The 12482-nt window shown below is 55.3% G+C and overlaps 1 protein-coding gene across 3 annotated transcripts in view; it reads right to left on the reverse strand.

Annotated features, from left to right (window-relative positions):
- The window catches only part of CALN1 (calneuron 1), an 83413-nt gene that overhangs the window by 42249 nt on the left and 28682 nt on the right, over window positions 1-12482 (reverse strand). For all 3 annotated transcript variants that reach the window (XM_005525886.2, XM_088066245.1, XM_088066244.1), the window contains one exon: window positions 11896-12020. In XM_005525886.2, coding sequence (XP_005525943.1) covers window positions 11896-12020 — 125 coding nt within the window. The remainder of the gene's footprint in view (window positions 1-11895; window positions 12021-12482) is intronic.

Below are 12482 nucleotides of genomic sequence, written 5' to 3' on the forward strand. Positions count from 1 at the left end.
ACACCTGGGCACGGGGAATGTGCTCCAGGACCTGCCCAGCCCATCCAGGACATGGGGAGAGATCTGGGAGCACCGAGGGCTCCCTGAGCATCCCAAAGCTGCAGCTCCTGCCTGGCCTGGGAGCTGCTGCTCTCCCTGTGCTCCTGGACATTCCCTGTGCCCCTGGACATTCCCTGGACATTCCCTGTGCTCCTGGACATTCCCTGTGCTCCTGGACATTCCCTCTGCCCCTGGACATTCCCTGTGCTCCTGGACATTCCCTGTGCCCCTGGACATTCCCTGTGCTCCTGGACATTCCCTGTGCTCCTGGACACTCCCTGGACATTCCCTGGACATTCCCTGTGCTCCTGGACATTCCCTGGACATTCCCTGGACACTCCCTGTGCCCCTGGACATTCCTTGGACACTCCCTGGACACTCCCTGTGCCCCTGGACATTCCTTGGACACTCCCTGGACACTCCCTGTGCCCCTGGACATTCCCTGGACACTCCCTGGACACTCCCTGGACACTCCCTGTGCCCCTGGACATTCCCTGGACACTCCCTGGACACTCCCTGGACACTCCCTGTGCCCCTGGACACTCCTGGCACTCCAGGATCAGGAAGCACAGGGGGCTGAGCTCTCCTGCTCCCGTGTCCCGGGGCTGCCCCAGCCTGGAGCTCCTCAAAGCCTTTGGGACATTTTCCCCCCGGGAATTCCGGGCTCTGCTGGGCCACAGCCAAACAACAGTGTGTAGTGAGCAAACCCAGCTCCCCTCTGTGCCAGGCTGGGCTGTGTCTCCCTGAGCTCTGCTGATTCCTGGGGCACATCCAGCACCAGGGAAGGGTTCCCTTCCAGCCACGGGGGAGCACAGAGTGCCACACTCCCCACACTTCATTGGGACGCTTTATAAATTAATTGGAGTACAAAGTCAGGTCTAATTGATGTTTGTATTGATTGAACTGCTCCAAGTCTTAATTTTGGTTGTAAAACTTCCTTTAAAACAGAGCCATTTATAATTAAGACAGGATCTGTAATTAATGGAGTTTTATACTCATAAAACTGCCTCTCTCATCAGTCTAAATTAAACTCCACATGAAAGTTGGAGCAAATTAAATACAGTAGATGCCAAAACTACTTTCTCTGAACTCTTTGCTATTCTTATTAATGTCGAAACAGAAGAGATGTGGAAGTGTGGAAGAAAAATTGGAAATCTGTGTTTAGAGAGGAGACAGCATGGTCTGTGTCCATCCCTGCAGGGTGAGCACAGAGACATCCCCATCACCTTCCACACAGGGCACCAGCCACTTCCCACATTCCAGCTGCAAAATTGACATTTTCATATTAAAAAATTCACATCTTGCCCCTCTTGCACCATTCTAACAAACACAAAAGTGCTTGGGAAAGTGTTTCGTTCCATCAGGGTCCCACAAGGCACCCAAGGGGGGATTGGCAGAGCTTCCCTTCACGTGCCAGGGGTAATTTAAAACAAAGATTAATTAAAACAAGGGTTAATTAAAAGGAGGGGGAGGATGGGCCTGGCCATGCCCCCAAATCTCCATTAATGAGACTCCCCAGCTCTGGTGGGTGACCAAATGGCTCTTTCCAGCCTGATCCACTGGAAATCTTCACAGCCACAATATTTACACAGCCCAGACAATTCTGAGCCCGTGGCAAGAAAATAAATCACCATGGGCATATGTACAGAGCTAAAAGTTCCCCAAGAAATCTGTTTGCCATGTCTGCCCCATCCATGTCTAGGTAATTAGCAATCCCCTGCTTTAAATGCTCCCATTTAATTGGGGTTGCTGTTTTTAGTGGAATATCATTTCCTCTTCCCAAAAGGGCCATTGCTATTTTTGTACCATGGGGTTTTTTTCTGGCTGCCACATTCTGCTCTCCCCACTCAAAAGAGTCACTGCAACCCTCACCAAGTATTTATGGCTTGAAGATTCCTACACACATCCCTGAGCTGACGTGCAGAGAGCCTCTCCCAGCTGCCCAGAGTTATCCAGGGCTATCCCACAGGAGCCCAGGAGCTGCTGCCAGGAGCTGCTCAGGCCCTGCCTGTTGCCACCCTTGGCTGTCCCCATGGGCAGGGGACTCCCCAGACCCTGGGTGAGGAGCTGTGGCCATTGCCACCAGAGGGTCTGTCCCCTCCCTGGGGGTGAGGATTATTCCAGCTGCTCCTGAGCAGCCAAAGCAGAGCTGGGGCTGATGGAGGTGCAGGAGGTGCCTCCCCAAAAGGTGGGAGGGAAACGCCCGAGCAGCACCAAACCCTTTGTTTGATCTGTTGTAGGGCTAAAGCAGAGGGGTCTGTGGCTCTGCTGCCTCCCAGCCTCCCTTCCCAGGCCATTCTCTGAATCTGTGCTGCTCTCATCCCATCAAAGCCCCAGCAGCAGGAGTAGGGGAATGCAGAGCGTTGATTATTAATGAAGCACATCAATTACCACGCTGGTAATTAGCCAAAGGAGCGAGGTTCAAAAGAGCCTCTCTCTGTTCCCCCACCAATTCCAAGCCCAGACACCCAGCCCAGCCTGGAGCACTCCATGCATGACAAACTGGGATGGGATGGGATGGGATGGGATGGGATGGGATGGGATGGGATGGGATGGGATGGGATGGGATGGGATGGGATGGGATGGGATGGGATGGGATGGGATGGGATGGGATGGGATGGGACTGGGACTGAGATGGGACTGGGACTGGGATGGGACCGGGATGACACTGGGACTGGGACTGGGACTGGGATGGGACCGGGATGACACTGGGACTGGGACTGGGACTGGGATGGGACCGGGATGACACTGGGACTGGGACTGGGCCACCAGTTTGTGGGTGAGAAGGTGAAATAACCACACCAAACCCCCGAAAGCAGCAGCTTCAGGTGTCTGGAGCTGCAGATCAGCCTGGGCAGAGATCCCCAGAGCACGAGGAGCCAGCCCTTCCCCACAGCACTGCAGGTGTCCCTGGGGCTCAGGTGGCACCTGGTGTCACCCAGCCAAGAGCCCTGGCCTGCTGATCTCCTACAGGGGAAATAAACTGAACCCTTCAATCTCCTAAAAACCCCTCTCCAAAGCCCCACGAGCTGCTGAGCTGAGCTCCTGAGGTGTGAGCTGCTGTCTGACCCCATCTCCTTCTGGCAGGCCTGAAGGGAGCCTCAGCCGTTCTCTCATTGATGGGAGCTGCAGAAATCAAAGCAGAAATCAAATCTCCTTCTCCAAGGAGGAAAAAAAGCAGACTGGAATTGCCAGAGCCAGTGCAGGACAGCAGGGAAGCTGAGGAGGAGCCAGACTCCCCCTCCAGAGCCCTGGATTTAACCAGACTCTGGATTTGCTTTGCTGCCATTTCCTCAGCTCATAATTCCAGCCTTTCTTATGAAAAGTGAGAGCCAGACAAAAGGGAGGATGGGGAATCCAGCAAAGGAAAGCTGTGGATGAACGAGCCTGGAAGGCAGCTGGAATGAGCCCTGAAAAGCCATCAGCTCCCTAAATCCATTCCCAGAACGGGTGGGAAGTGTCCCTCGTGCATCCCAGCCAAGGCAAAGCCTGGGTGCTGTCAGGGCTGGGCTGGAGTGGCCTGGGCTCTGCCAGGACCTGCCCTTGGCTCCCTGGAGCTGCTCAGCGGAGCACTGGAAGCCCTTGGGAGCCCCAGGGGTGCCTCAGGTGTCACCCCACACCTGGGGCTCTTCTGCCAGCCTGGGGGGATCCCTGCACGTCCCTGCCCCAGTCCTGCTCCCTTGGATGGAAAAGAACCATCCCCAGGCACTCTGTGTCCTGCAGAGCTTCCCCCAGAGCAGAGCCAGCCTCCCCCAGCCCCCCATCAGCTCCCTCCCCATCTCCAGCCTGCAAGGAAACGCTTGGATTTCATCTTCCTGTGGAAGCTGGGACCTGGCCAGACAAAATCTGCACGTTTGCCACACCTTCAGGGCAGAGCTGAGTGAAAAAGCTCAGACTCCAAATGAAACACTTTGCTATGGAACAGATGAGAATTCTTTTTTCCTCCATAGCTTCCGATTCATGGGAGAAAAATGCAAAAATTCAAATGTGCTGTTTTGTCTCAGATTCAAAAAAAAAAGGTAGAAAAAAGTAGGGGCATCCATTTATGTTTTAAACTGCAGTAAACTGAAGAATCCTGTATTGGCAGTGCCTGTCCTGGGGCTGGTAACTCTCCCTGCAGTCCCTGAGGAGCAGATCTGCACAGTCAGGGATGTTGTTACTCCTCAGCCCATCTCACTTCCCCCAGGAGCAAAGCAGGACAGAGCACCCAGCTTCCTCTGCTCTCTCATTCTGCCTCCTGCAGCACTGAAATCACATTTCCAGGGCAGTGAGGGGCTGCACTGTGCTGGGCACCTCGTCCCTCAGACACGCTGCCACACACAGCTCCCATTCCAAAGCAGGAATTGCTGGGTCCCCACACAGCACAATCCCCTCAAACCTGAGCATCTGCTGAGCACACAACTGCTCCAAGCCTTTTGGACCCCTGGGAAGCAGCAGAAATTCCAGTGGGTTCCAGGTCCCCATCCCTGCCCCTCCCAGCGCTGTTCACACAGCCCCATGTCCTGGATTACATTTCGTTGAAAGGAAAGTGATGAGATTTGTGTTTCCTTGCAAATTAAAAATAAATTGCTCAAAAGAATAATCCTAAAATACAAAATATTGCCTCATCTCAGATGTTTCTAATAGGCTTGTGCTCTAATGGCTTATTTAGAGAGGCTTTTCCTAAATGACATCTTGATGCGGATTCAGGACCATGAGACACAAATATAATTCACTACCAAAGCTTGGGGGTTTTCTTTCTTTTGTTGTTCTTGGTTTTGGTTTCTCTCCCCAGAATTGTTATCAAAATAAAGGAGACATTTTCAGAACGCCTTTGTGCTGTTCTGCACTGCTAGAGACTGAAAATTCCAAATGTCAACATTTCTGGGAGTTCTTTTCCCTGCTCTTCCTTGGCTCGTGCTGCCTGTGGCCCCTCAGCTCCAGGCAGGGCTGGGACTGAGCAGCTCCCTGCTCTTCCATCCCATCCCAATCCCATCCCAATCCCATCCCAATCCCATCCCAATCCCATCCCAATCCCATCCCATCCCAACCCCAGTCCCAATCCCAATCCCAATCCCATCCCATCCCAATCCCAATCCCATCCCAATCCCAATCCCAATCCCATCCCAATCCCAACCCCAATCCCAATCCCATCCCAATCCCAACCCCAATCCCAATCCCATCCCAATCCCAACCCCAATCCCAACCCCAACCCCAACCCCAATCCCAATCCCATCCCAATCCCAATCCCAGCTACTGGAGGGTGCCAGGACCCTGCAGCTCTGGGCACTGAGCTCCACAGTCTCCTGTCCTGTCACTCTGGGTGGTTCCTGTGATGCTCCCGTGGCTGCTGCTGCTGTCCCAGCAGTGTCCCTGTCCCTTCCTGGTGTCCCTCTGGGCTGGTCCAGGCCACAGGAGCCCTTTGGAGCGGGGATGGACAGGAACATCCAGGGAATGTCCAGGGAATGTCCAGGGAATGTCAGGGAATGTCAGGGAATGTCCCAGCTCTGGGCTGCAGGAACCCTGTCCCAGGCAGTGGCCCTGCCTGGGGAGCAGCTCAGCAGAGCAAAAAGGCAGCAGGTGAGGATGAGACCCCTGGATGCTTCCAGGAACATTTCCTGGGATAGCAGGGACTTGCTAAACCCAGGTTTAACACCAGGGATTGAAGAACTTGTAAAATTAATGATCCAGCCTGGGAGCTTGCATCAAAAATTAAAAATCCCTATTAAAAATTGGGTAAACGTGTCACAGCCAGATTGAAATGCCTTTCATGGCAGGTTTGGTGTGGATTTGCTCCATTCCCATGGCCAGAGGGGACACAGGCAGTGAATTCCCAGCCTGGAAGGATCCATGGAATGCCAGGGAGCACCAAAGCCTCAGCTCTGGGGAGGGACACCCACAGCAGAGGAGCTGCACCAAGGCACAGTTTGGATCCCTCTCCCCAAATCCATCTTTCTCCAGCTCAAACAGCTCCATCTCCACTACAACAATCCAGGAATGCTGCAGCCCTGCCCAGGCATATCTGAACATCCCCCCCAGTAACTCCCTGTCTCTCCAGCCCGTTCCCAAACTGTGTCAGCATAGCTGGAGCTCAAACCCTCCCTTTAATTGTTGTCCAGATGGTGTCCCTGTCATTTTAATTTGTTGGCAGCCAATCCCATTTTATTTGTACTCTCTTGCTGCAAGGACTCTCTCCTTGGAGATGCTGCTGATGCCTGTTCCTGGATTTTGGGGGCAGGGGTCCAGGTGACACATTCCTGGCTGTGGGACAGGGGGAGCAGAGCCCCTGGAGCCCTTCCCAAGGCTGGCTTTGTTCCCCTGGAAAATCAACCTGCTGGAGCCCAGGCTCCCTGTGCAGGGCTTGGGATGTAAGGGAGGATGGAAATGCTGGGCAGGGGTCTCCCCTCAGCCAGTGCTCCCAGGAATGGCACCTGCACCCCTGACACAGCTCAGGGAACGACAGCCACAAACCTCTGCAGCCTCCTCAGGGCTGAGCTGCCACAGCCCCAGGGACAGGGAACCATCCCTTCCCCATCCAGGAACCAGCTGGAGCAAAGGGGAGCCTGCAACCCAAGAATTCCTGCAGAATTCCCTGGCAGGGTGGGCAGGCCCTGGCACAGCTGGAGCTGCCCCTGGATCCCTGGCAGTGCCCAAGGCCAGGCTGGACGGGGTTTGGAGCAGCCTGGGACAGGGGAAGGTGTCCCTGGATGAGCTTTAAGGTCCCTTCCACCCCAAACCTTTCTGGTTTGATCCTCAGAACATTTACACTGCACCAGATTTTATCATTTCTTTAGGGAGACTGTTCCATACCTGGAACTCCCAAGTCCCAAGGAAATCCACACTGGAATTCCAAGCTGTAGCTGGAAAATTGGCAGAAGGAGCTTGGCAGAAGGGAGGGACAGAGCTGCTCCTGTCCCCAGCAGCCTGGACACGGTGCTGGCACACTTTGATACTCAGGGACATGAAACCCCACCACAGCTCAATAGCAGACAGAAATAATTCCATTTCCAGCCATGGCCACTCACAACAGCGACCCTGGGGATGAACCTCCCTTGGAAAAGAGCTCTGGGAAACAGCAAATGTGCTTTATACAGTCCCAGCCACTTCATTAATGCTTGCAGGGCTTGCACTGAGCGTGGGCTTGGGGAGCTGTGCAGGGATCCATGTTCCTTTCCTCATTCCCCTTTCCCAGGTGCTTTTTCCTGTCCCTGGAGCCGAGCAGGCTCAGCCTGTTGCTGCTCCATGACTCAGCCCACTGACTAATGCCTGTGTCCCCTGGGTCTCCCTCCTGGAGCACTCTGCTGCTCCCGTTCCCTGATCCCACCTGGAGCACCGAAGATGAGCAGTGCCCAGCTGGGGAGGCTGCAGGGACTGTCCCTGTCCTCCCCCTCTGTGCCCACCTGCAGGATTCAAGTGCCAGGGAAAGCTCAGCCCCTGGAGAGGGACAGGAGCTGTGGCACAGCAGCCAGGGAATCTTCCCAAGCCTTCCCAAAAGCAGCAGAGAACCAGCTCTGCAGCAGCCACAATCCCAGGGATTTGTTAAACAACACCCCCAGAGGAGCCTGGCTGGTGTCACAGCCCTGCAGGACACGGTCCCTCCTTGCCAGCACCCAGGGATTGTCACCAGGCGTGCAGAGCAGCGTCAGCAGCCCCCACCTGCACGGGCAGAGGCAGGGTCAGGATGGCACTGCTGTGTTAATCATGTTGGGCCATTTTACCCGTGCTGTGTGAGCCCAGAGTGTCACAGAGTGTCCCCAGAGTGTCCCCAGAGTGTCACAGAGTGTCACAGAGTGTCACAGAGTGTCCCCAGAGTGTCCCCAGAGTGTCACAGAGTGTCACAGTGTCCCCAGAGCATCCCCAGAGCATCCCCAGAGCAGCCCCAGTGTTCCCAGAGTGTCCCCAGTGTCCCCAGAGTGTCACAGAGTGTCACAGAGTGTCCCCAGAGCATCCCCAGTGTCCCCAGAGTGTCCCCAGAGTGTCACAGTGTCACAGAGTGTCACAGAGTGTCCCCAGAGCATCCCCAGAGCAGCCCCAGAGTCCCCAGAGTGTCCCCAGAGTGTCCCTGCCCCAGGACTGCCACCCTGCCCAGCTGCTGGTGCTGCAGCCCCCGGTCCTTGGCCCCCTGGCCGTGGTGGCCAGCAGGGGACAGCTGCTGATCCCAGCTCCAGGGGAGCAGCAGGAGCCCCAGATCCCCTCAGGGCACTCTGCAGCTGCTCAGGGATCTCTTCCACACCCAGGGAACAGAGATCCAGGTGGGAGCTGGTGCCAGGGGAGGTGCTGGGAAGAGGAAGCAGAAATCAGGCACCTGCTGTGGTTAATATTCCCTAATGATGGGAAGAGCTCCTGGAGAGGGATGTCCCCACACTCCTGCTCCTGTTCCCCTGCACCCCAAGCTCCTGCAGCCCCTTTGCTGGGCTGCTCTGCTCACACCTCCAGCTCAACCAGGCAAAACCCTGGCATTGCCACCCTCAAGCTCCACATTAGGGACTGCAACAATCCCAAAAATCTCTCCCAGTCTAGAAAATTCCCTACAGACCCCTCATTCCCCTGCTAGGTGAGGCACCAGATGCCAACACTGCCCTGCAGCAGCATTTCCTCCTGCTGATTCCTGAGGAAGCTGCCTCAGGGAAGGATTTACTGGGATGTTTACCTGGATAAATGTTGCTGCCATGGTTCACGTTTGGCTTCCTCTGCAAGGCCCTGCTTGCATCTCCCCCCAGCCTGCTTCTCCTGCACCTCCCTTCAGGTGAGATTTGTCATATTCCCACTCTGGCAGTGTTTTTCCCTCCTGACAATACCCTTTAGATAGTGCCTGTGGAGGTGGATGACTCAAGCTTGACATGATTATTTCCATCCAGCATTTTTTATTAAAAATACTCCTGATGGTTCAGAACGTGAGGACAGGAGCTGCCTTGGAAGGGACGTGGAAAGCTCAGAGTCTGCACAAACTCTGCCATGGTTTTATGTCAACCAACAGAAAATCTGTGTGGAACAGCCCCTCCCAGCCTGAATTTACCATTCCATGCACACAAAGCTCCAAGCACATGGCACTTCCATCCACCTGAGACCCCTCCATGCTTCCAGTCCCTCAGAGCCAGGTCATGGATGAGCTGCCACTTCCAGCTCTGGTATTTACCTGGAGTTACAAGGTTCAGCATCTCCTGATTCAGCTCTGGGCAAGCTGATTCCCTTTGTGACAGCTCCCAAACACCCTCACACCACTCCAGACCCACAAATAGCAAACACCCCTCAGCAGAGTGACCTCTCCTCTGCAGCCTCCCCCTGCTGCCAGCAGCGTGCTCGGAGGCAGCAGCATGGAAAAAACCCGAGTGGAGCTGGGGATGGCAGATGGCTGCTGCAAGTCAGGAAAGTTTTGCAGGGAAAAACTCCCTGTGCTCTCCTGAGGCCTCACCTGGGAAACTGAACACAGTTCTGGTGTCCCCAGTGTGGGGAGAACGTGGAATTATTGGAATTATTGGAATCATTGGAATTATTGGAGCAAGGCCACAGGTGGCCCTGAAGTTGATAAAGGGACTGGAGCACCTCCCCTATGGAGACAGACTGAGAAATTTGGGGGTGTTCACATGGAGAAGGCTCCAGAGAGACCTCAGGGCCTGAATGGGCTCCAGGAGAGCTGGAGAGGGACTGGGGACAAGGGATGGAGGGACAGGACACAGGGAATGGCTCCCAGTGCCAGAGGGCAGGGATGGATGGGATTTTGGGCAGGAATTGTTCCCTGGCAGGGTGGGCAGGAGCTGGAGCTGCCCCTGGATCCCTGGCAGTGCCCAAGGCCAGGCTGGCTGGGTTTGGAGCACCTGGGACAGGGGAAGGTGTCCCTGCCATGGCTGGGGTGGCACTGGAGGAGCTTTGAGGTCCCTCCAACCCAAACTTTTCTGGGATTCTGTGATTCTGAATATTCTATTGGAAAATCTTTCAGAGAAGAGGCAGAGCAGCACTTGGAGCATTCACCCCAAGCCCTGGGCTCCTTCCCCCTTACATTCCTCAGAATCAGAGCCCTTTCCCATTTCCTGCTCTCCCTGTTCTCCTCCATCCCCCACCTGCAGCTGGAACAGGGAGAATTCCCGTTTATTCCCTGTGGGATGGGCTGGGAGCGGGCTCAGGCTGCAGCACCGTGCCCTGCAGCATCCCAGGAACCCTTCCCAAGTGAACAGTGCTGACACACACAGTGCCAGACACAGGAAAAAAGAAATCTGCTGGCAAGAACCCAACGGATCAGGCACTTGTTGGAGCCTTGAGCGCAGAGGAACGTTATAGAAAATTCCTAGTAACTCCTCCAGCTCCAAACCTATCATAATTTAATCTGTGTGACTGGAATTTCTCAATAGGCTGGAACTCCCTCAGGACCAAAATCTCATTGAAAAAGAAACCAAGGAGAATTTTGGCATCTCTCCCCCAGCCTGGAAGATGAAATGCAAATCTGTTATTGGCATCGAGCTCTCACAGCTTGATCCATCCAAAGAGCTCCAATAGCCTGACATTAACTTCTCAAGGAAGAACATTTTGTTACTCATCCTCAGACAGTTTATGCTTGAAGGCAGAAAGACTAATTCTGTTTGGGGTTTGGGCAGTGAACCTTCCCCAATTACCAGCACCGTCAGGCACTGATCTGGTATTAGAGACAAAACACGGGGAGATGGAGGCTGCTGACTTCATTTCAAATATAAATCCCAGAGGCTGAACGCTGCTGGCACACGGCAGAGCAGGTCCAGCCTCTCCTCTGCCCTGGCCGGGTGGGATGGATGTGCTCGGTGCCAGCAGTGAGGAAGAGGAGCTGAGCTGGAGCTCCCCGAGCTGGGGACGGGCACAGAGCGAAGGAAAGGATCTCACAGAGCAGGAGAACACACGGGTCACACCGGGAACAGGGGGGCTCCGGGGAGAGGAGAGGGGACAGAGGTCCCCCCGCAATGTGGGGACACACGGCCACTGCCGTGCGGCTCCAGTGAGCAGCTCTCGGCTCTCCTGCTCCAATTTCCCTCATTAGCCGCTAATTAGCGGAGATCCGCAGCTCGGGAGCTCCGGGTTCCCCCGGGGCTGGGCTCCGCTGCTCCCGCGGACACAGCGATGCTCCCGGCCCGGGGATGGGGACACCAGGGCAGGAGGAACTGAGCCTGGATCCCCTTCCCCAGCCGGCACAGCCCCGTGCCATGAGAACCTCAGGGAAAGGAAGTGAGGATGGATTTCCAGTTCCATCAGGGAAGGGAAGTGAGGATGGATTTCCAGTTCCATCAGGGCAGGGAAGTGAGGATGGATTTCCAGTTCCATCAGGGCAGGGAAGTGAGGATGGATTTCCAGTTCCAGCAGGGAAAGGAAGTGAGGATGGATTTCCAGTTCCATCAGGGAAAGGAAGTGAGGATGGATTTCCAGTTCCATCAGGGAAGGGAAGTGAGGATGGATTTCCAGTTCCTCACCTCCTGGGCCAGGGCAGAGGGGATTACCAACAGCTCCAGGGGGAAACGATGGGACCCTGCAGGCAGCACACGTGGACAGCCTTCCTGAAGGACCGTGCCAGACCAAGGCTGCTCTCTGCTCCCTACCACTGATCGGGAAAATGGGATTTTAGAGCTCTTCCCATCTTCTTAAGCCACAAGCTGCCTCCATGCATCCTCTGACACTGACACGTGGAGAGGAGCCTCCCTTTGAGGCGGCCTCAAAGCAAGTGAGACCTGGTGGGAAGAGCAGACTCAGCTCTGCAGGGTCCCAGGGAAGGCTAAAGACATCCTTGGGACAGTTTGAGCCTAAATTTTCTCATTTTACCCATAAAACACAGGCTTAACATTTCCAAAAGCTGCAGAAGGACAAAAGCCGAGACTAAAGGCACAGCACAGCTCCCAACAGCCCGGGCAGGGCAGCACTCACCATCGAGCTCCTCCACGGAGATGTTGGCCAGCTGCTCGCTGTCGCTGCCGGCCGAGAGCGAGCGGTTCAGGTAGTTGCCCTTGTACAACAAGCCAGCTGTCACATGGTGGAATGGCATCTTCTCCCTGCCAGGGAAACGGGAAAAGAGAGGGGGATTGGTGTTATCTGCCCCTGTTCCGTGGGGATGGAGCCTGGAGGAGGGGCTGGAGCAGAGCCCCGGTCGCGTGTCAGAGGGGTGAGCCAGGCAGGAGCTGAGTGAACAAACAGCAAAGCAGCTGCTGCCCCTGGGTGCTGAGAGGACTGAGGGAAGCATTGGAGCCTTATGGAAACAGGATTTCCCAACAGCCAGACTGCAGATTTCAGCCTTGGCAATAATTACAGAGAGCAGTGGGGTCTGCACTGCCCTGCAGGTAGAAGGTTATAGTGGAGTGCTTGGGTTGGAGAGGACCCCAAAGCCCTGAACCATCTGAACCAGCCCTGCCAGGGCAGGGACACCTTCCCCTGTCCCAGCAGCTCCCAGCCCTGTCCAGCCCGGCCTTGGGCACTGCCAGGGATCCAGGGACAGCCCCAGGCGCTGCCCAGACCAC

This window comes from Pseudopodoces humilis, chromosome 23 (assembly GCF_049639895.1).
Source record: "Pseudopodoces humilis isolate 2021_Gansu_Grassland_sample_001 chromosome 23, ASM4963989v1, whole genome shotgun sequence".
Classification (NCBI taxonomy): Eukaryota; Metazoa; Chordata; class Aves; order Passeriformes; family Paridae; genus Pseudopodoces; species Pseudopodoces humilis.